Below are 24,872 nucleotides of genomic sequence, written 5' to 3'. Positions count from 1 at the left end.
ACAAGCGTGGGAAAGGTTAGTTTTCACGGGACACAGTACATACTCTGTAATTATACACGCGTGCACTCACCATCTCCTGTCACAGTATGAGCACCAATATGCCTAATAAGTGTACTGGCAGGCCTTCAGAGCTTTTTCGGATGTGCCTGTGAGGATTTGAGCCCTTAAGGGCAGTAGAAGACATGCATTTATTTTTTCGGATGTTTTCGTGGTGCCTAAGGAGTACGAAAAATCGGGCGTTGACTGTACAGCTGACCAAGAGGTTGCATCAGCTGGTCCATGGGGCGAACGCGCGGCAGAACGAGGACAAGAACAGAAATGACCATCGCATTGAGGAATGATCGGGAAAGGAACTGGGCTGCCGATTCTTTTGAAGGAGCGTGAGCTCAAAAAGCAAAGTGTTGGCTGACGCAAAGGTGCAGGTGACCCTCATCCAAAGCAAAATAAACTCTTGAAAGCAGTGTATGTAAAACTGCGTATAAACTCTTGAAAGCAGTGTCTTAGCAGTATAGCTAAGAGTATGCGAGGACAGTTGAGGTTGACTTTCCAAAGGCTAAGAAAATCTCACTTGTGACAAATTTCGGGCCTAATACCAATGATCTTGCTATCACTTGATAGAAATAGCTCATTTTCGAAAATATTTGCTTCTGTATGCATCTCTTTTTATTCGTATTTGAAAATGTTTGACTCGAATTACGATGGACTTTATCGTTTTTCTTTTTCGAATATATTTTATTTGCTGTGCATTTTACTATCCCCTACCATCAGTTTTCTATTTTGAATTAAGTAAACACTACTACTTACTATTCAAACTGGATTAAGTTTTTTTTTTCTTAAATGCTTATTTGAGAGTGACAGTATTGGGCGACAGGGTGTCAGCCTGTCTTGACATACATAAAATAAAGTTCTGTGTCACTCAGGGAAAACCTGGAAAACTCAGGGAATTTGAAAATGTTAACTTGATAGATGCCCTGATTTAATTTGATACCATTTATCACCTAATTTATAATTGCAATTTCTCGTAGAAGCCATGTCTACGTTCTGCTACCTGCTAATGAAGATCCATATTTCCTGAACAACACACTTTTATTTATTTTATTTAATTCATTGAATAAATCAACCAGAATAAAGTCTAGTTTCTTGAAGCATGCTTTTGACTGACATTAACTTTTGCGATGTTCGCACAGTGAAACTTCATATCACGTTTTGCTCCTTAAAGAGACCCTCAACCATGCCTCGGACCTGGAAAAAAACCCATTCTGCAGAAAGCACGTGCTGCTATGAACATCTCATCCACATTTTGCACTTGTGTGTGGCTCGTGGGGCTCACAAGTGGAGTGCAAAATGACCTTTTTCTTAAACATGCTCTTTTCAACAGAGACCTTCTCACCCTTTCGGGGCTACTGGCGGCTGCCGCTTGGCTTCAGCGGGCAGATTCCCATAGAGTGCTGCCATTGGTCAATAACTGACATCAATCCAGAAGTGTGTTTGGATCAGGGCGCTTCTTCCTGCGGTTAGCTTGTGTGTTTATAATGTAGTTTACTAAACAGGCTGAAGTACGTGAAAGTCTTTGTTTTGAATTTCGATAATAATAATGTGCAGTAGAGTGTCATTGATAAGGTCCTGTTGCTTACAACTTCTCGGTGCCAGCGCTCGCGATCGGGAACACAAAAAGTTACCCAATAGAGTTACACTTATTTTTTACCGGTTCATACGTTCCAGAAAAAACAAATTTTTTTTGGCACCAACATTTAGTATGTCACCGAGCTGCGATTGTATGATGCGTTTTTCGGCTGCCAGAGCCCGTGTAAACAAGAAAAGGCGAGAGAGTGCATTATTGAGAACAGTAGCCACCTACTGCATCAGCTTACCCTCAATACTCTCCCACCCGCCTCGCATGAAAACACCGGCGCACACTCAGTTTTGTATTCCAGTAACAGCAAATCTTCTGCCGAGTTGTCAGACACCACATTCACAGCTGTTCCTGCCAAACCTATTGCGATAAGCATCTTCACAACACGTGGAGTGTAGTGCCTTTGGTAGCATACTGCATGCCTTTAGCAGGTGATAATCCAAACACTCAGTCATTCCCTGCTGCAGGCGGTGCTATGTGAGCGCCACGTTTCGCTTCATGGGCATCTGGCGTCGCTTACCAGCTCGATTTCATTTCAGTTTCCTGTCGCCGTCTTGAGAGACTATGCAATAGAAAAACAACAAAATGTGTGTCCGGCCACCGAAGCCCCACCAGCTCCACACGTGTCGGTGTCTCATTCCAAATGAGCAATGAATTGTACAATGCTTCGTGGTACATAGTTGTGAACTACAGTTGAGTCTGTCAAACTGTTTAGTTATTTTGGATCATACATTTTCTCTGTTAGTATGTTTTTCCTCGCATTTCCTTTTTGTGTGTTAAAAGTATGAATGAGGTTCTACTTTACTTTCTGTAGAAGGCAACTATTGTCTGCTCCCGTTCAACTGTGCCTGCCCACATAAGAATGAAACATTGGTTACGATGCTTATTGGTGTCAAAGCCGTTGGGTCTCACTAATGTCTATTAGTCATTAACACTTATCTAGCCTCTAGCCATGCGAAACTTTTAAGGTCAGACCACAGGTATGCTTGCCAGGGTGCGCTTCCTCCTGGCTGGACGCCTTGGAAAACATCACTTTGTAGTGAGCTATTGATAGTGCTTCAAAATACACAATTTGGATGTGGCTACTATCTGTCTGTCAAGCTGGTGCAAAACAAAGCTCATCCGCACCACGTAGCACAGCCAGACTGGAGCACATGAGTGCGAGTGTGCACTCCAGCCCTGTTGTACACACTACACTTGGCTACCACAATTTCATGTAGCTGTGTCTGCTGTGTAGCGTACATACCGTAGCCGCAACAGGGCCCACTCCCTGAGCTCTCTGCAGCTCATTGAGGACAACTGCGTGTTCTACTGGTTTCTGTGGCTGGCATGGCTCCAGGTAGGGTGTACTGCCTACCATCGCCAGGCGTGTGGCAAGGTGGCCCGAGCGCTAGCATCTGACTGGTTGTCTTCTACCCAAGTTGCACACCTTCAAGGTGTGTCGCCATCATGGTCGAAGTTCGTAACGTTAGGCCAAGGTGTGTGTGGCCAACATACCCGCACAAGCGAACACAAGAACGGATGTTCCGTTCGACCCATGGAAATGGTGTGGTTGCTGTAGAAAGAAGTGCGAAAGCAAATGGGCTACTCATGCCATTCGGCACGAGAACACACAGCTGCGTGTAGCACTGGAGCACAGCAAAGGTATGAGACACCGTGCACTCAAGCATAAGTTGAGGGATAGCCTCTGAATTTGGAGTGCCGTAGGCACCAGAATCGCAAGGAGTGGCATCTATGTGAACATTCAAAATCGGATTTGGACTGCTCGCCATGGTGACGTTCAGTAGGCGGAGCAATGTGGGCACTGCCCCACTCCACCATAGCCTTTGCAGGGCAAGGCATTGTAGAAGGAGTGAGAGCACCGTAAAGGATATAAAAGGCGATGTTTGATTGCCAATAACTCCGGTTCTGCTGAATGCATTGAAGTACTTTTTTGTGGCAAAGTATTTCTGAAATGATCCATTTTAATTTCAAGTGTTTTTCTCAACTTCGATAAGAAATGTTTCAACGTCCTTTTAAGAGGAAGCTTTAGCTTGGGCCCAACTCCGATTCTGCCTATTCAAGTGCATGTAAAATGCAGAAATGCTTATATGAAGCAGCCGTTGGACTGATTTGAATGAAATTTGTTGCACCTATGAGAGGAAGGTCAATGCTAGGGACTATAGGAATCAAAATTTTGATTTAGGGCCTGGAATTTTTTGCATGAATTACCGACAATTGGTAAGTCTAAAAAAATTGAAGCACAAGGTTTACAAATTCCTAACTGCAGTAAGAACAGATGTTGCAGTTTTGTAAACTTCATCCGTTAGACCTTCAAAAGCAGACAAATTTGATATATCAGTTTGTCTTGCATGAATTTGTTACAGTGTTTACGGGGATTTTGCAAAAGTCGATCTTACTCGTGTATTAGTGGTTTATTTGAGAGCCATGTTATAATACACCAATTTTGTCCACTTGAGATGTACTGTTAGATGCAGTTTACAAAGTTGTAAATTTAATTGATAGTTTAAAAAATTGCTTACCTAATTCAGTTTCGTTTCCAGCAATCACAAGATTTTAACATTTTCTTTTAAATGCAACAAACCTGATCAAATTTTCTGCAGTGGTTGCTGAGAAATGTGATTTGTCCATTTCTATGTATTTAGATAAAAGACCCTGAGCTAAAGCTACCGCTTAAGGAAGCAAAGTTGTAAAAAAATTTCAGCGGTCACTGTTAAGCAACTACAGAATTTGTCATGCTAGCCATGAAGCATAATGTAATACAGTCGAAGCTCGTTATAATGTAGTCGCATCGGAGGTGAAAATACCTTCGTTATAGCCTGCATTCATTAAAGCATACACACAGATATTGGCAAAAAAAGAAATGTGATCCTTGATGTGCTTTTCCTTGATTTTCAGAAAGCATTTGACCGTGTTTGTCACCAAAGGCTAAAGCTCAAGCTACAATGTGCGCTGAAAAATGAACAAATTCTTCGCTGGCTTGACTCTTATTTAACTAATACACAATATGTCCGTATAGGAAACTCATTTTCTTCACCTGCTCCCGTACTTTCCGGTGTACTTCAAGGTTCAGTACTTGGACCTCTTCTCTTTTTGATTTATCTGAATGACTTGTCCTTTGATTCCCTGGTACGATGCCGGTTCTTCGCTGATGATTGTATTGTGTACCACTACATTCAATCACCCCATGATCAGACTGCTATACAGGATTACCTTAATGCAATCGATAATTGGTGTCAATCCTGCCGTATGAACTTAAATGCCTCAAAATGTACTCAAATGAAGATTACTAGAAAGAAAGCACCATCAATTTGTACATATAAAATCAATAATGTAGCAATTAGGACGGTTGACAAATTTAAGTATCTGGGTGTAGTTATTGACTCGAAGTTAACCTGGAACGCTCATGTCCAATACGTCGTTTCGGCGTCGCTAAGGAAGCTATGGCTAATTAAACACCGGCTCAAACATTGCACTAGTAGGACTAAACTCGCTGCCTACACGACACTCATTAGACCACTGCTTGAATATGCCAATGCTGTCTGGGATCCCCACACAAAGACCAGTGTCAACAACATTGAAAGCGTGCAAAAGAAAGCCCTTAGATTTATTTATAATATTTATAATAGACGAGTCTCGATCACTGATCTCAGAACACGGTCTGGCCTCCCATCGCTAGAATTTCGGCGTAGACTGCATCGCCTACAAACTTTGTTTAATATCGTTAATAAACAAACAAAAATGGATCCCGACATATACATCAATTTTAATAAAACAAGAGAAACCAGACGCAAGCACAGCAAAACGATTGTGATGCCACCGACTAAAACTACTGCTTATCGCTTCTCGTTTTTTCCTCGAACTATAGCAGAGTGGAATGCTCTACCGCAAGAAGTCGCTTGTATGTCCTCGGTTGAATCATTTGTGTCTGCCGTACAATCTTTGCAATGAAGCGTGTTCGTTTTAGAATCACCATTTTCCTATTTATGTAAATTTTGTACATGCTGCCTTTCCCGATGCAATAGTCTGTATATTTAAGCATTTTTTTATGGTTCCTTGTAACCCATGTTTTTGTTATTTTGACTTGCAGTGCCGACTTTGTATACACTCACTCCTGCCTGGACTGCCAAGAGGCAGTTGGCAGTATCTAATAAATAAATAAATAAATAAAATAAATAAATAAATAAATCAGGTCTGTGCAAAGTAAATGCAAGTGGATTGCCTCCGATAGGCGAGCAAAGGGTCTCTTGCTGACTTTGATGAGCTGTTGGTATCTTGCCATGCCACTGCGAGGCATAGGAATGACAGTAAAAATTACATACACACGCACTTCACCACCACGAATAGGGCGCCTCAAAGCGCATCTTCTCCCCCGCTCCATGCAGGGCGGCAACATTCTTTGAAGGTGTCGATGCTGACAATACTTCTTCAAAACCTGTTATCTTGGCTCGGCACGCTTCACTGTTTTCAAGCCCACCTCAGATGTCTGCTGTACGTGTGCATAGTCAGCAGCCACTGTATGCCTTGTCGGTCTTGCTGTAACTTTTGCAATATGACTGGGTGCAATGACTGGGTCTTGCAGTACACCAATCGTTAGAGATTGTTAGAGAAATGGCTGGCAAATGTTTTCATTTCCTAGAGATAAAAAGGGGGCTTCTATGGATGGTGAATATTAAGAGAAATAGACTGCCAAGAATAGTTCATCTGTATGCACCATGAGTGTTGAATTTTCTGCTTTCATTTAACTGATTTGCAGTCACGAAATAAAGTTCAGTGAAACAGTCTATGTACAGTAAGAAACAGTACATTTTGGTAGTGGAGTTTGTTGACAGTGTGACATTGCGAAAAACCGAACTTCCGCAACCTTGCTGAATCAAGTCCAATTTTCAGCAAAGCTGTTTTCTTATTTTAGGGCTCCAAAAAGGGGGTGACCAAACGACACAGGAAATTTTAAATAGTTCATTTTTGCAAACACATCCTAAATAACGTCTACAGTGGAACTACAGTTTGAGAGAAAAACTAACCATGGGTTCATTTTTGTCTGGTGATATCGATTTTCACACCTCTCGCATATAAGCCATGATATCTCCTTTCAGTTAGAGTTAGCCAGCGTTCACTTCGTCCCTGCATTGTATGTCTGGTTAGTGTCGAAATCAATGTCACCGATGTGTTCTAACTAGGCCGTTGATGCTAATGAAATGCAGTAGTTAAATAATCACTAGCCAGTCTTATAGGGCCTCTGGTAACCGTACACAGCACCTATGTTGTTGGAGGATGGCTCCTCAGTGGTCGCTTGTTGTGGTTGTGGTTGACCACTGCACATAGGTCATTCTGATGTCTTTTTGTTAGTAATGTATGTTGTGGGTTCTGTTATTGTTTACGTATAATATGTGTTGTCAGTCGAGCTTGTGAAGTTAGCTTTGTTCCATCCAAGTAACTTGTTCAAATGGAAGTTGTCTTCAATGCATCCTCTACATATTTTTGTCAGGGTGAGGTTCCCTTTGAGCCCCTCATCGCCCATAGACACCAGCGAATCAGTTTGGACCCATCCTGTACGAATGTTGGCACCTGGCAGCCCCTGCGCATTTCCTCAGGTATGTGCTTTCTTTTTTTTTCTTCACTGGACCTGCACGAACATTTCCTTGCTTTAGAATAAGTGTTGAAATGTGGAAATACTTGGATAATAATGAGCTGGCACAGTCTCCCTGTTCTTAGGCTGCCAGTTTCCGTAGGAATAATTGTGCAATTGAAATGGGAAGATATACTTTCCAATACGTTCATTCATATGCAGGGGTAAAGTCAACTTGAATTAAGCAACCACAGCAAAAGAGAGAGAGCAAATTTATTTGAAAGGTGTGGTGACTTGTGTGGATGGGGAGGAGGCAAGGAATCTAAGTATGCCTCTCTATCAAGGCCTTGCATGTGAAGACATTGACAGAAATGAGATTCAGATGAGATGAAAGGGAGTTAGTTGCATGTACAGTGAAACCTCGTTAAACAGTAGTTGGCCGGAGCTCGGAAAACGTATGTACTAAACGGTAGTACTTTTTAACCGAAATAGCATGAGATCGCCCACTTACCTGTCGAAAACGGAACTCTGAGAGAGCGATGAAAAGGGAAAAAAACATACAGTATTAAATCACTTCGTGCGACAAAAGTGTTATTTTCGTTTGATGCTGCGGCGGCCTAGCACGACGACAGCGACCTCAAACTTACTGAAGCTGCATGCCAGCTTTTCAGCCAGCTCCCTCTTCTCGGCAAACACTCGCATGGCTGATTCCTCGTTGGCGTTACGTATTCTCTGTGCACGCGCGCAGTAGTGGTGCAGAAGTCCCGAGGTGCCTTTTTCATTGCGGGGTGCCAGAGTTTGGAATACTTTTTGTTTGGAATAGAGTTACGTTATCGCGCCCCTGTTCTCGTCGCGATGATTGCATTCATGAGGCTGACGTAACGCGCAGCTTCTGCCACTGTCGGGCCTGAATCGCCCATGCTGTCGCTTTCCGTGTCATCCTCACCACTGTCACTAGTCGACACTTAGGCAGCAACAGAGGCAACGATGGCGAAAAGTCGAACCTTGTAGCCGACATCTCTTTGCGGTCGCAGCAGTGCTGCCGAGCAACTTCTTCGCATTCCAAATGCCACACACTGTAGTCGTTGTTGTTGTCCTGAGTGGCTGTGGCACATACCCACAGTGGGGGATTGGCCATGGATCGGGTGGTTAAATTAGGTGTCAACAGCAGATCCCTGTCGCGTGCCAGCGCCGACTTCTTCGTGTCACGTTCGGTAGCACGGGCGATGTCTAATTTTTCTTCTATGCTGAGCACCCGGCGTCTTTCTTATCCGAGCTTCGGCATGACACGAGTCCTTGCCAGCACGACGCCACAACGCTTCTGGCACGGCGTCGAAATGATGTTGATGTGGCTTCACGTGCAAACGCACAGGGCGCTTGGAGGCCGTTGTTCGGATCTCTGAGGCTTGTTGTTCTGCCGGGCCGCCCGATGGAGACGATGCACCGCCGTGTTTGCGCGACGAAAAGTGGAAACGCTACGTTTTAACCGATGCGTACACAATAAGCTGGTACAGTTTATGCGGATACAAAACACATTATGTTCACTGGCTGCTGAGTCGGGGATTTGACTTTAGTACTTTTAAAACAAAACTACGTACTGTTTAAGCAGCTACGGTTTAACGAGGTTTTACTGTATGATTTCTTTGTCTATTTTTAGACAAATTGAGCATTTATATGTGTGGCCATTGTGATCTCTTCTAGAGGACTGAGTTGTTTGATTTTAAATTACAGAAGCTAAATAAGCCCATGTGAAAATGCTCGACATTTCAGCATGCCCCGCTCTAACTTGAATAGGATTTGGGTATAAGGCGGCAAGCAACCCAAGCAAAAAATGAGCTCGGCGGAAGATTGGGCCGTTGCCTATGGCCAGTCAAAAAAGAGACGGTCCGATCTCGGCCGTCTGGGCCAGGCTTGGCTTTTGCAAATGTGTAGTCCGTATGCCAACCACCAGCAGACCGTCGGCAAACAGCACCGGGCCGGTGTCATAACCACTGGTTAATTCATTGTGGTCAGGTTTGACCCACACGCATGGGCCGACAACTTCCCCACGACCCCATCAGCGTAGTTTGTCCTCAGCCAGCGTTTGTATGCTGGTATTCTTTTATTTATTATTATTATTTATTGTTTTAGTCACGCATACAGGGTGCTTTTTCTTATGTCAGGTTTCTCTCTTTTTTTTTTCGGTCCATGTCACAGATACCAGCATGTTCTACTTATTCGACTGACTTACCTTAACTGATGGATATTACATTCTGGATAAGTCGCAGTGCAGAAGCATCTAAATAAAAAAAGATTGTGCTAATCATCTTTTTAATTAATGGCTTTATGGCTAATGTTGTAATGGCAGAATAAGCCCATCAACATGTAGGACCTATTCAGTTGGAACCAATCTTGTAACTAGCCCCAGTTTTAAGATATATGCAGTCAAAAGTCGGTAAAATAAATTGGTCTCTGTGTTCTTGTTAGCTTTGGCAGGAAAGTAGCTAGGACACTGATGCATTTTCACTGCGCTCTTTGACATATGTCTGGAAACTGGTACTAATTCAAAATGGCTTCTTACATAATAGGCCCGGCATGTTAACAGGCTCATTTCCGCCATTGCCACATGTGCACTAAAAAGTTATTCATTAAAAAGATGAAGAGCGTGATTTTGTCTATTAAAAACTTCTGCACTACAGCTTATTTAGAAAGTAATGTCTGTCTGTCAAATGTAACACAGCTGAAAAAGCGGAATGCCGGTATCTGCGACAGGAATTTAAAAAAAAAAATTGTTTGGCATAAGAAAAGACATGCTGCGTAATTCGCTACTTAATTCATGCACATGTTTGTGTCTTAAGTCAGGCTATAGAAGGCGAGATATTTGTGGACAAGTCATCACTGCAGTTGATCTTTTGTAAAATTTTTTGTACTGTTTAGGTAGAAACACACAGAAATCGGAAAAATTTGTTGTGGAATGTTGTAATATGTTGTAGGTTAGTGGTTTGGTCAAACATAACATGAGAATTAATCAATGACAGTCTTATGGGCATTCCAAAAGGCCTTCCTTGAACTGCATAAGGCCATTCACCAGATAACTGTGTAGCCAGGTCACTTGAATGCTTCTTCAATGGTCCCGCTCTGACATATGAAATACAGACACATATTATGTAAGTTTGAGAAATGGAACATGTATAACTATTGTTTGGGTGCTTATTATTGGACCAAATGCTGTGTGGTCTCTCAATAACTCTTTAAGCATTGTTCTTTGGAGCAGGTTTTGACAAATCCATGATTTCTCATGGTGAACACTAAGTGCAATACAATAGACAAAATAGCAGGCTGCAGGCACTGCAGGCACTGCATTCCCCCTCCCTCCCCCCCCTCCCCTCCTATACACCGGTGCTACATGCATTTATGATCCAGCCACATTCTGTTAATTCACTTGCCCGACAAGCTCTGGCATGCAGACTCTTGCACATTAATTGCACCTGCAAAGACCACAAGGCATCGAATTTAGATTGTGTTATTAAGATGCCAATTTCAACAGATCCAAATGTACAGACATGCTCTCGAAGCAAGGAAATGCACCGTCAATGGTACCTATGCACTTTTTCTCTAAACTAACTCTCGAAAAGGTAGGCTTGAATAGTCTAAATAAGACGTGCGACTTACGTGTAAATGGGCGGTCTATGGGGGTCCATAGGAGGTGAAAATATGGGGGCTCAAAACATGACACCCGCATTTATAGTGAACTTCTCATGAACAAGAATCACAGTGCCAAAGAAGCTATTCAAAGCTGTACCGACCATACAGCCACAGAAAACTTCTTCCTGGCAAAAGGTCAACCAGTCCCCCTTATTTCTTTAGTGCACTTTCCCCATTACGCTCGAAGCAGTGGACAAGGGGAGAGAAGTCAAACACAAGAGAAGCAGTCACCATCTACGCGCCTGCCTCTTTTTCCAGTTGCTCCCCCATGAGTGCTGCCTAACCCAAGACTGCCACAGATGGATGAGGCGACCTGCTGCTCTCTATTGTTTCGCTTCCAAATACCCTGCCCTCCTGTCTGATTGCAAAAATGTGCTTTGCATTGCTCGGTTGTCTGATGAGAGTTGCAAACTTCAATAGATTATTTCCATTTTATACTGCCTTGTCTTGAGGGGATGCCATGCTACGCAGTTGTCACAGTATGCTTAAGCGTTTCACTTGTTTGAGAAATGAAAGAAACGTGCCAAATCTAGCAGCTGGCACTAATTAATGCAGAGTGTTGCCATTTGTACAACAAGTGGCGAAGGTACCCTACGCTGCATTAAGAAGGGAACACTGTTATCAGATAAGCCGGATCTCCTGTTTATTTTACTCTGTGGCCACGTGTTTACAAGCTGTGCGTTAAAATTTGATTGTTTTTCCTAGTAATTGCCAGTTATACCGTATTTACTCGCATAATGATCGCACTCGCATAATGATTGCAGCCCTGAATTTTGTCGTCAGAATTCGATTTTTTAAATTTCCCGTGTAATGATCGCACCCCGAACTTGCCACAGCGATATGTCGTGTGCCAAGTCTAGCTAATATTGATCGCGCTTACCATCTGTCGAATGCTACGCGAACGACTCTTCAAGACAAACCAAGCGGTCGACACGCAACTAACATTCTTAAGTAGACACCTCATTTCATTACTTTCATCACTTTCCGCACTTCCATGACTAAAAGAAAGCTACAACCAAACTTGCCTTGGCTTTATTACTTGTAGGCTTCATAATAATTTTGGCCTACAACAACAAAAAAGGTGCCTTTCGATTCTTCTCGTCTGCATTCGTGAGCACGCAACAAATCGCGAGCGGCAACTATAGTGGCCACGTTTACACTAATACATTAGAAGTGTACCCTATTCATACGCCGATGCTTGTAACACAGCTAAGCTATTCACCCACCCTTAGCGGAAACGTGTCGTATTAGGATAGTAGTGAAGACAGATGCCGCAGTTTCTGCAGCATGCCGGCTATGTGTTTCTGTGTCACTGGCAGCTAAGTGCACGCATCTGTTTCTGACCCCTCAAAGTGGACATGGCTCCATTATTGCCGCAAACTTGCCGATATTAACGATATTATTCATTACTGATAGGGAAGAAACTGTTTCAATGCACATAATGTACTCACAAGAAGAAAAAAAATCACATTCGGCGCGTTCGGCTTGCTCTGCCTGCCGCCAGTTTTGTTTTGGTGTCCCGCAGCAAACGCGGGACGAAAAAAATTTTTTTTTCTTTCCGTAGCAAATTTAACCCGCGTAATGATCACACCCCTGATTTTGCGTCAATTTTGCTGACAAAAAAGTGCGATCATTATGCGAGTAAATACAGTATCTACTGCACTGGCCTGCCATAGTCTGGCATAACACACATCATGATGTGTCCGAGAGAGGGAAGTTATTTCAGGCAGAAAAACTATTGATGGCCCTTGATGGTGAAGGAGATGTACGCATCACACTGGAAAAATGACTGTGCTTTACAAGTTCTGCGGACAGGTGATGAGGAGGCAGAGGGGCACCATATAGAGGCAGTACTAATCAGCAATTTTCTTATGTTACTGTGTAACTTTTTTAAATAAACTTATCCCCAGGAATGACTATTTAAAATTTTGTAAAAGTATCTTGACTAAATAACCAACAAATTACAATTCAACAAATATTTTCAGTTTCTCAAGACAGTGGTGTACATTATGCCGTTTGGGTTATCAAAATTTCTATGAACTACCATTCTTTTTTGTATTTATTTTTTTCTTTTTAAAGACAGTGATTTGTCAATGGTATGTGAAATGCTTTGTATAGGTGACACTAGTACTGTAGTACACAACTAAGCTATAGTTTTGTAGATCACCTGCTGCGGTGGCTTTCCGGCTATGGTGTTGTGCTGCTACACACAAGGTCGCTGGATGAAATCGTGGCTGTGGCGGCCACATATCGGTGAGGGCGAAATGCAGAAATGCCAATGCCCCATGCATTTGGGGCATATTAAAGATCCCCTGGTAGTCAAAATTAATCTGGAGTCCCTCACAAGGGGGGCGGCCTCATAATCAAATCGTGGTTGTGGCACGTAAAGCTCCAGAATTGAATTCTATTCATTGTTTTGCAGATCAGAAGTACAATGTTCTCCTTATTCTGGGATTTTGCCCGCAGGGATGTCTGCGTCAGCAGGCGTTTGGTGTGTTGCGACACCACATACTCAAGCACACGAGGGTTGGACCCTCCCGCGTGTAGCCGTGCACGGCTTAGCCGTGCCTGAGGAAAAGGGATCCTGAGGGTTGAGCCGATGCCCAGTGTTCGGACCTTTAAGGCCCCTTGATGGAGGCAACACTCCTCTTTGGCCTCCGCTTCACGTAGATGATACCACTGGGCTGACGCACCCAGGAGAAATTGGCTGGTTGCCTTTTCCTATCCCCCTCTCCAAACTTTTTCTTTCCTGTATACTTTCTCAGCTGTCCTGTCTTCTCTTCTGTTACTTCTACATTTTTGTAGGCGGCTTGGGTTAACCTTATGTATGTGCCCTCTCTTGGGTATGTTATATTGGGTTATAGCAGCAATGCACGGCTGGCATCTGCAGCCTTGCACATTAAGTACTACAGTGTGGCCGCCATTTTCGCCGAAGGGGGACAATGGCGGTCACCCACCAATGCGGAAGTGACAATGCCAAAGGGTGACTTTTGAGGGTGACGATCAAGTCACCTTCAAAAGAGGGGACGCACCAACGAAATTCTAAGCCTCTTTAAGCTGAAAGAAATTTTCCCCCGATTTCAAATTGTACACAGCGAAAAAAAACTGAAAAACCAGCTAGAACCGTGCCCCCATTTCTTGTTGCAAAAGGCTTGACTGATACCCTTGGCCCAGGTTATAATGTCACCAATATGGCAAGTGGCGACCTCCTGCTTGAGATCCGTGATAAAGAACAACACAATAAACTAAACAAACTTGTGGCATTTGGAGACATTCCTGTTATGATTTCACCTCATCAGTCTATGAATGCAGCATGCGGAGTAGTGTCTGATGCAGATCTGATCAACTTGTCCGAGACAGAACTATTGGAGGGCTGGAAAGAGCAGAATGTAACCAATGTACAGTGCATCATTATCAGACGAGAAAATAAGGAAATTCCTACAAAGCACCTAATCCTGACCTTTGCCACTTGTGATCTGCCACAAACCATAGAAACTGGATACACAAAGGTAGCTGTCAGACCATACATCCCTAATCCAAGAAGATGCTTCCAATGTCAAAGATTTGGCCACGGATCGCAGAGCTGCCGTGGTAGTCCAAGGCCACGCCTCAGACAAGTGTGAAGCGACACCTAACTGTGCAAACTGCAATGATGAACACCTAGCATACTCCCGATCTTGTCCAAACTGGAAAAAAGAAAAGGAAATTATCACTCTAAAAGTACACGAGAACATCTCTTTCACGGAGGCACGATAAAGGTGCTCACCATTCCATACCACAATGTATGCTGATGTGATGCGTCAGGGCACAGCGCTGCACCGGCCTGCGCCACCTGCCCGGCCCGCGCACAGCGAGTCGTTGGCTGTGGCACCTCCCACTCTCGAGGTGGCAGCAGCCAAATCTGATCCATCCATCAAGACACAGAGGCCGGCTACCCCGGGTATGTCAGGCCTCAACACCACGCTGCACCAGGTGAGGTCTGACAAACGAACTAGCAGCCCGCACGCGTGGGCATCCAGTGCCTCTCAAGAGGCAATGGACACAACACCGGCATGTTTGGTGCTGAAAAATTGGCGCGGCTCTCTCGAGCACGCCAAAACAAACAAAAAACCATAACAGGGCCAGACGACGGTCCTCTTACCTAAAGTACACAACTACACACCTGAACGCAGAACATTTCTCATTCTAACAAAATGGCTGTACAAATTATTCATAGGAATGCTCGTGGCATTCTAAACAACTTAGATGACATCAAATAAATAATACAAGAGTTTAACCTTAGGCTGTTCTGTGTTCAGGAAACCCACTTGAAAACATGCAAATTTCCTAACACAATACACATTATACCGCAAAGATCGCGATGATAGGCATGCCACTTCTAGTGGCGCGGCTATTATAGCTCAGGGGTCAGTTCCTTGCCAACATCTCCACCTTCAAACTAATTTAGAGGCAGTAGCGGTTAGTGCACTTCTATTCGACAGGCTGGTTACAGTCTGTTTACATACCACCCGAACATCGTTTGCAACTTAGGGAACTTGAAACGCTTGTCAATCAGCTCCCTGAGCCATTCATTTTAACCGGTGATGTGAACGCTGATAATACGCTGTGGGGCGACTCGCACTGCGATGCAAGAGGGCATACTGTAGAGGACTTTCTTTTATGTACCGGTGCGGTTCTCCTGAATAAAAAAGAACCCACTTTTTATAGCACCACACATAAATCATATTCTTCAATAGACTTAACCATTGCCTCTCCATCTCTAATGCCATACCTTGATTGGAAAGTCCTAAAGAAACCCTTATGGAAGTGACCACTTCCCTATTCTCTTAAGTTTAACAAAACGAGTTGATTGCCCTCCACAGATTCCCCTATGGCAAATCCACTTGTCGAATTGGGAACTGTTTCAGGAGATTACATATTTGCAGTGTGATGATTTGGTTTCATTAAACATGCATGATGCTGTGGAGTATTTGACACATTTTATTATTGACGCCGCTGAAAAATGCGTAAAGCAAACTAACGGACTTGCTAATAAACATTGTTTGCCTTGGTGGAACGACGAATGCAAAGAGGCACGGAAAAAACAAAATAAAGCTTGGGGCCTGCTTCGTGACTCTCCAACTGCGGAGAACCTCATTAATTTCAAGAAGGCAAAAATCACAGGGCAGGAGAACACGTCGACATGCTAAGCGAGAAAGTTGGGAAAGGTACTATGTAGTATCAGTCCGTACAAGGATGAGGGTAAGGTGTGGAACAGGGTGAGCAAACTAAACGGCACTGAAACACAACCACTTCCTTTAAGAAACGCTTAAGGTGACACCAAGAAAGATCAGGCAGATTTCCTTGGCAAGCATTTTCAAAATATTTCTAGTGCATCACACTATGCGCCAACTTTCCTAAAGTTCAAGGAACGCATAGAGCGAGAGCCCCTTGAACGAAAGTGCGCAGATAATGAACCTTACAACGTTCTATTTAGTCTCGCTGAACTGAAGGCTTCTCTTTGTTCCTGCAGCAACTCAGCACCAGGTGGTGACTCCATAATAGATGCAATGATCAAGAATATGCACCCAGACGCATTGAACACACTTTTGTCTCTTTACAACACCATGTGGGTATCTGGGCATATTCCATCCTCGTGGAAAGAAGCGATTGCCATCCCAATTCATAAGCAAAGCAAAGACCCCGCGTTAGCCAGCAGTTATAGGCCAATAGCACTAACAGGCTGTATGTGTAAGTTATATGCAAAAATGATAAATCGGCGTCTAATCTATTTCCTGGGAAGCAATCGTCTGCTTGATCCCCTTCAATGTGGTTTCAGGGAAGGTAGGTCAACAATAGACCACCTTGCTCGCATTGAGGAAAACATTAGAGATGCTTATATACACAAACAATTCTTTCTCTCTGTATTTCTCGACTTGGAGAAAGCCTATGACACAACATGGCGATTTGGAATCCTCTGAGATCTATCTGCGATTGGCGTACGTGGCAATGTGCTGAACATGATAGAAAACTACCTGTCTAACTGCACATTGCCACAAGGGGGCATGCTCAGTTGCACCCTCTTCACTGTGAAAATGAATTCCCTTCACAAAGCGATTCCATCCTCAATGTTTTATTCAATATATGTGGATGATGTGCAACTAGGATTTAAGTCTTGTAACCTTGCAGTGTGCGAGCACCAAGTCCAACTCAGACTGAACAAAGTCTCAAAATGGGCAAATCAAAATTGCTTCAAGCTAAGCCGCCTCAAAAGCTACTATGTACTTTTTCCTAGAAAGAGGGGCTTTATACAATATCCTGATATAATGCTGCATGGACAACACATACCACTCAACACTGAATATAAATTTTTAGGCATAATACTCGACTCAAAACTAACCTTCATTCCTCATATCAAGTATCTGAAAGCTAAATGCCTGAAAACAATGAACATCCTGTAAATACTGTCATACACAACATGGGGAAGTGACAGGAAATGCCTCATGAAGCTCTACAGGAGCCTTGTATGATCACGGTTAGACTACAGTGCCGTAGTGTATCACTCTGGCTACACCTAGTGCTCTTAAGATGCTGGATCCTGTGCATCATCTTGGTATCTGCCTCGCCACCGGTGCCTTTAGGACGAGTCCGATTAAAAGCCTCAATGACGAATTGAATGAATGGTCCCTTGATCTGCAGCGGTCATATTCTACTTTCATTTTCTGTAAGTACATGCTAACAAAAACCATCCTTGTTATCCCACCATAAACGATAAGACCTCTGCAACGCTCTTTCATAACAAACCTACAGCCAGATAGCCATTCTCGATCCGTGTGAGAAAGCTGAGCGAGGATATGAATGTTCCTATTCATGAAAATCGTCTAATGGCTTCTGCCAAGCCGTTTCCGCCGTGGTTCTGACACATCATTGGCTGCGACACGTCATTTGTAGAGGTAACAAAGCACGCTCCAGAGGCCCACATTCATATGCATTTTCTAGAATTGCAATTTAAATACTCGTGTCCAGAATATTACACAGATGCATCTAAATCGCATGCTGGCGTGTCGTATGCAGCCGCCGGCCCATCCTTTTCGGAGTCTAATGTTCTTCACCCTCACACAAGCATCTTTACAGCAGAGGCGTATGCACTATGGTCGGCTGCAAAACACATCAAGCAGATAAAACTACATAAGGCGGTCATATACACAGACTCATTAAGCATTGTAAAAACATTGATGTCATGCTGCAACCACAGAAATCCAGTAATTGCAGCTCTTTTCTCCCTCCTCTGTACTATTTATGCCTCTGGCCAACATGTAACGGATGCTGGGTGCCTGGACACAGAGGTATTGAAGGTAACGTCCTGGCAGACCGAATGGCTACCTCCTCAGACACGAAAGCTTGCAACATGCCCGTAGCCATTCTGGTCTCAGACCTAAAGCCACACTTATGGAAAAGACTGGCAACCTATGGCAGCATAAGTGGGACGCTGAAATCCTTAATAAACTCCATGTAGTTAAGCCATGTTTAGGATACTGGCCATCACTGACCAAGTCCATACGAAGTGATGTCCTATTCTGTCACCGCAGGATAGGGCACACTTATGGTACATATAGTTTTTTGTTGACTGGTGGTGAACGTCCAATGTGTAGTAGATGTGGGGAGACACTCAGTGTTCAGCATGTCTTCCTAGAATGTCGCGAAACACAAGTCGAGAGGAAAAGACACTTCCCCTTAGCACATATTCAGTGTATACCACTTCACCTGGTACTGTTTCTAGGCAGAGAACCGCTATTCGACGTGCAATACATTTTAGCCTTTTTAAACGACATTGACACGCTCCGTGTTTTCTGTTCAAGAAATTCGTAACACGGCCTCTTGCGAGACACCACGATTGCGATGTCAACCTTTGTTATAGCACATGCCTCCAGGCCCTTGTACTCAAGGGACCCGCTGAGGCTGTTGTGCTACTCGTCATCAACAATCACCTGTCCATTTTTGTGCATGTAACGCTATTACACCCTTGTTGCACATCCTATATTTATAGCATACCCTACTTCAGTCATTCTCATATTTTTATTCTCTATATATTTTAAGCGATTTACAGCTTTCAGCTTTAGGCCTCTATACAGCCACGTCACATCAGCCATTAGTCCATTTAGTACTCACCATCAGTGCCTTGGCGCTATTTGGCCACACTTGGCCCTTGCACCATTAAACACTACATATCATCATCATCATTCTGGGATTTTACTTACCAAAACCATAATCTGATAAGGAGGCAGGCCGTAGTCAGGGACCCCAGATTAATTTTTGTTCACCCAGTGCACGGTACAAAGGCGTTTTTGCATTTTGCTCCCCTTCAAAATGCAGCCGACACTGCCAGGATTTGATTCCATGACTTCATGCTTAGTAGCGTAATGTTAAAGCCAATGCTTTCCTTCAATTGTCATTTTCACCTCATGTCATGTGCTGATCTCACAGTGCAGTTGAATGCAGCGACAGCACTGGCCAGTGCGAGCACGTGTTACCCGTATCGAGGTTACGCTGTTTCATGCATGTGCCAAGAACGGCTTGAAGGACGTGGGAACCCACATGTGTAATTTGTAGATGACAGTTTGTGTCAGTACAAAAGTGTTATCTGTGTAGGGCACTTCACTAACACATGTATTGATAACACAAAAGCTGTTTTGAACTTGTTTAGATTAGATAGCCCTGGGACAGCTTACGAGTCTATCTCAATGTAGAAAGGGATTTGTGTGCCCTGTGAGCAAGCTGCTCTGAATGATCCTGATTTTTTGTGGAACCTGCAAAATGAAGAAGATACTTGCCTTTGTCACCTGCTTGCTCCATTTGCTATACTACATATTGCAAAGCCAGTGATTGGATTTCAAGTCTGGCCAAACCATATAATGCATGTGCATTAGCAACCTGCACTTATCTTTCTGCTTGGAAGCTTTTTGTTGGACAATGATATAAGGTGTGCTGATGCAAATTATTATGGTGATGAGGCTAAAGATTAAACAAATTTTTCTTTCTAGCCAATCATGTACCAAGAGAAGCAAAGGTTTCAAAGCCCTGCAGCCTTTGACTTCACACCCCAGACATGTAAGTGCCTCTCTTTTTATGCTTCCAATTTGGAACTTTCATGTTGGTTTTCTTTGATTGAGAGGTGTGACAGTGTGGAGTATTTCTTTTCAATTTAGAACTTAGCACAGCATGGAATTGCTACTAATTGTAACCATGTGTGGCTTAACTGTGGCATTGTTTCATTACATAATTTCAAGAAATAGTTACTGTTTATTAAAAGTCATCTGAAATGAAAATTAACTTTTGCATAATTAGTAATAAATTAATAGTAGTATTGCTACACGCGTGTGGTATTTAATTGTTTGAACGAGGCACATGGGCACCATCACTCGAGAAAAGAGGAGGAAGAACGCTCTCTGGCTCTTGAGCTGTCGACTGAACTGGCTGGCGCTGGATTATTCCTTGTAAATATATTTTGTAGATAGTCTCCAGTTTTAATCCTTCATTCGCGTAACATTTTGGTGGAGGTGCTGGGTCCATTGACCTTCGTCCATCGACCTTCGATCTGGTGATTGGCAGATTTCCGTCGATGAGCAAGACCAACAAAAGACCGCTTTCGTCACTTCAGATGGCCTCTACCAATTCAAGGTTATGCCATTCGGTTTATGCAGTGCCCCGTCACGTTTGAACGGATGATGGACTCTCTGCTTCAAGGTTTCAAATGGTCAACTTGCCTTTGTTACCTCAACGACGTCCTTGTGTTCTCTCATACATTTGAGACGCACCTTGAGCGCGTCGCAGCTATCCTTGACGTCTTCCGCAAGGCTGGGCTCCAATTAAACTCATCGAAGTGCCACTTCGGGAGCCGACAGATTACAGTACTAGGCCATCTCGTCGATGCTTCCGGAGTACAACCTGACCCAGTGAAGGTTCTAGCAGTAACGGCTTTTCCTTTACCTCAGCCTCTCAAAGACGTCCGGAGTTTTGTGGGGCTCTGTTCTTATTTCCGACGGTTCGTGAAAGATTTCGCAGCAATCTCGACCACTCACTGAACTTCTGAAGAAAGGCATGCCTTTTCGTGGGGTTCCCCTCAGGCTGCCGCATTTTCACGCCTTATCACGATTCTCACCAATCCACCGGTCTTGGCCCACTTTGACCCGTCCGCGCCTACAGAAGTCCAAACCAATGCCATTGTTTATGGGATCGACGCCGTCTTATCGCAACGCCAACATGCACATGACCGCGTTATAGCCTACGCTGGCTCCTGACAACTGCAGAGCGCAACTGTTCAATTACCGAGCGCGAATGACTTGCTTTCGTCTGGGCTGTTTCAAAGGTCCGCCCATATTTATATGGCAAGCCCTTCTCAGTAATCACAGACCATCATGCGCTCTGTTGTCTTTTGTCACTCAAGGGTCCTACTGGCAGGCTCGGTCGTTGGGCCTTCCAACTGCAAAAATATCCCTACACAGTGACTTACAAGTCGGGACGCCAACACCAGGACACAGATTGCCTCTCTCGCTACCCAGTCGAAGATGTGACCTCTACGTCTGATACTGACACCGACGCCTCTGTTCTCTCTGTTTTTCCACTGCTCCATGTCGCTAACGAGCAGTGCCGTGACCTGTCCTTGCGTATCATCATTGACCGCCTGAAATGGTCACTTGCTGACAGTTCCGTTCGCTTATTGACACTTCAAGATGGCGTACTCTACTGCCACAACGTTCACCCCGACGGTCTTGCATTACTCCTTGTGATCCCTAAACACCTTCGCTCGGCTGTTCTCCACGAACTTCACGACCTCCCCACTGCCGTCACCTGGGTGTGTCACGTACCTACGACCGGATCCGCCAATGCTTCTTTTGGCCAGGGCTTGCTCGCTCCGTTCGTGTGAGAAATGCCAGCGACGCAAGGCACCATTGACGCCCCCTGCTGGGTACCTTCAACCACTCGACATTCCCGCGGAACCATTCTTTCGGGTTATTTTGGACTTACTTGGCCCTTTTCCTCTTGCTACCTCTGGGGACAGGTGGATCGCTGTGGCCACAGATTGTGCCACGCGCTACGCGATTACCTAGGCGCTTCCTACAGGCTGTGTCACAGATGTCGCCGATTTTCTTCTATGCGACATGATTTTATTACATGGAGCTCCGCGACAACTTCTCACAGACCATGGCCGGACATTCCTATAAAAAATTATCCTGCAGTCCTGTGCCACGAGGCACAAGCTATCCACGTCGTACCATCTGCAAACAAATGGCCTCATGGAGCATCTCAATCGCACTCTCACAGACATGCTCGCGAAATATGTCTCATCAGACCACACTGACTGGGACCTCGCTCTACCGCTTGTCGCATTTGCTTATAATTCCTCGCGCCACGACACAGCCGGTTGTTCCCCATTTTCGCTTCTGTTCGGCTGAGAACCAGCACTGCCCCTCGGCACAACCCTCCCTGTTCATGCGGCACTGACCAGTGAATATGCACTTGACGCCATCGCCCGCTGTGCCTACGCAAAGGAAATTGCCCGTGACCGCCTTCTGAAATCCCAAGAGAGTCAGAGGTGTTTGTATGACCAGCGACACCGAGACGTGCACTTCCCGCCTGGTTCTTTGGTGCTTCTATGGTCTCCGTCGCCTCAGGTCGGCCTGTGCGAAAAACTGCTGTCTTGTTACACAGGCCCATACCGAGTGCTTCGTGCCATGACTCCCGTCACCTACGAGATCGCCCCTGACGCCCCATCTGCTTCCCAGTCCAGTGATATCATGCACGTTACACGACTGAAGCAGTATCACTCTCCCAGTGATGACATTTAGACGCTCTGGGACGTTGTTTCTCCTGCCGCCGGGGGATTATGCTACGCGCGTGTGGTATTTGATCGTTTGATTGAGGTGCGTGGGTGCCATCACTCAAGGAAAGAGGAGGAAGAATGCTCTCTGGCTCTCGAGCTGTCGGCTGAACTGGCCAGCGCTGCATTATCCCTTGTAAATATATTTTGTAAATAGTCTCCAGTTTTAATCCTTCGTTCGCATAACAGTATATACAATTGAAGTAAACTTGGCAAAGCTGCAGTGATAGTAATAACTTAATTATCTAATTACCACCCTTTAATGACACCTTAGCAGACAACGGAGGCATGTGGTGCGGAGTGGAGATGACGCGAATCCTTGAACCATGTACGCATGCTGATCATACCTGGGCACCGAGGTGAATTTCTTGTTCAGTGTCTCCTTGCTAAAATAGATGCCGATGGTTAATAATACTCGGGGGTTTTGTACCACTTCTGGTGAGCAGTAACTGTGGCATTTTTAAATTTTGATATCAGAAATGTTAATTTTTCTGAGCTATTTGTGATGCTTCCTCTCATATGTGAAATTTTGCCACTGTTTAGCTACAAGGTAAAAAACAAGTTTTCAACATACATTGCAATTTGCCTTAAACTAACACTGATAAAGTTAATGGAAAGCTTATTCCAGAGGTTTGGAAATTTCCTTTCGTAGCCATATGTTGACGGGTCTCTCATGTTTGAGTATGCTCATACTTTTAAAGAATCTGAAAACAGAAAAGAAACATTGTATTACTGTGTTGATTTATTTTACTTGCACATGCTACCAGGTATGCCGCCCAGTTGCAGTCAGTCTACTGCGCAAGACATGCCACGGGAAAATGATGTAAGCCATAGTTTTAATTTCAATGTAACATTTTTTCCTCTTCCATTTTTTTTTTGCCAGCACTTTGTATGTGTTATTTTCTTCCTCTTTCCTTGTCCAGTTGTGTTGCACTTGTAATCATGAATCCTAACCAACTAGTCTGCCACCAGGCTTTATCCAACTTTTTTTTTCTGTTTTCTTTTTAAGGCGTGAGCAGTAAATGTTCGGTCGCACATATTCTCCATCTCTTTTTTTCTTTTCTACTTCTAGGCTATTATGAGCTATTATAGGATAATATGTAAATTGTTTCTGGTATGAACTCTTGCTTATAAAGCTCATGGCTTGAAAGTTTACTGGCTATAAAGCATGCTTCGTGAAATATTAGCATTGCATCGGCTGTATATAGCTGTTGTGCATTGCACTTGCTATGGAAACTTGTATGACAAAGGAAAATGTATATTGTGAAGCTTGTTCAGGGATGCTAGTGATGTGCCAATTGTGCCATCTTGCAAAAAAACCACCGAGCTGCACCAGTCTGCGCCAAAACACTAATTTTGAATGAAATTGCCAAATTTAGCAGGGTGTGTTTGTTCAGTGGCAACCAGACAGCGCTTAGGCATGCTTTGGCTAATGCTTAGCCCTGCAATCCAAGCCTGAGCTATCCTTTCGCCATTGGCATTATTGGAGTGCGGATGTGTTTGGAGGCATAATTGTAACTAGGCCTTAAGAAAAGCAAAACTGTTTTGGGCTATACAACACATAACGAATGTTTTATAAAAGTGTTACGGGTTAGCGTATACAGTTGACTTTCGTCACTTACAGCGCATACATAGACGAGGGACAAAAAGTACGACGAAGACAAGACAAGCGTGAAGACAAGTTGAATCTCACGATAAGGAAATCAGCGGGGAACATGAAAAAATTAGCTTTCACGAGAATTTCATTGGTGTGAAATCAGACAGCAGGTAGGTAATGCGTTGCAGAACAAAACTTTCATGTCAAAATTCTGTTAGCCTGCTTTGGCAAGCTTTGCTTGAGGATATAGAACCGCAGTGCCAACAGTACAAAGTGCACTGCATGCGTCGATCAGCAGGGGCAGCAATGCTGCGGAGCAGTATTCTGTCCTAATTGCTTTTGGGAACACAATCACTTTTGTGTAACTAGGCACTGGATGCAGAGTGACAGCACTCCAACACAAGCGGCAGCATTCCTCTAGCACACGCTGTTGCTCTGAGAAGTCAAAGCGTCCAGTGCAGAGTGTGAAAGTGATTTTATCTCGTATACCCGAAGGCAGTCATTCGAGATTACGGCCCCTTCGTGCAAATCT

At 44.1% G+C, this 24,872-nt stretch overlaps 1 protein-coding gene across 3 annotated transcripts in view; it reads left to right on the top strand.

Moving 5' to 3' along the window:
- The window catches only part of LOC142575718 (OTU domain-containing protein CG3251-like), a 133,546-nt gene that overhangs the window by 71,463 nt on the left and 37,211 nt on the right, over positions 1-24,872 (top strand). For all 3 annotated transcript variants that reach the window (XM_075685318.1, XM_075685308.1, XM_075685300.1), the window contains 3 exons: positions 7,122-7,227; positions 19,907-19,973; positions 23,511-23,566. In XM_075685318.1, coding sequence (XP_075541433.1) covers positions 7,122-7,227; positions 19,907-19,973; positions 23,511-23,566 — 229 coding nt within the window. The remainder of the gene's footprint in view (positions 1-7,121; positions 7,228-19,906; positions 19,974-23,510; positions 23,567-24,872) is intronic.

The sequence above is a fragment of the Dermacentor variabilis genome, chromosome 1 (assembly GCF_050947875.1).
Source record: "Dermacentor variabilis isolate Ectoservices chromosome 1, ASM5094787v1, whole genome shotgun sequence".
Lineage (NCBI taxonomy): Eukaryota > Metazoa > Arthropoda > Arachnida > Ixodida > Ixodidae > Dermacentor > Dermacentor variabilis.
This window is presented reverse-complemented; position numbering and strand designations above follow the sequence as displayed.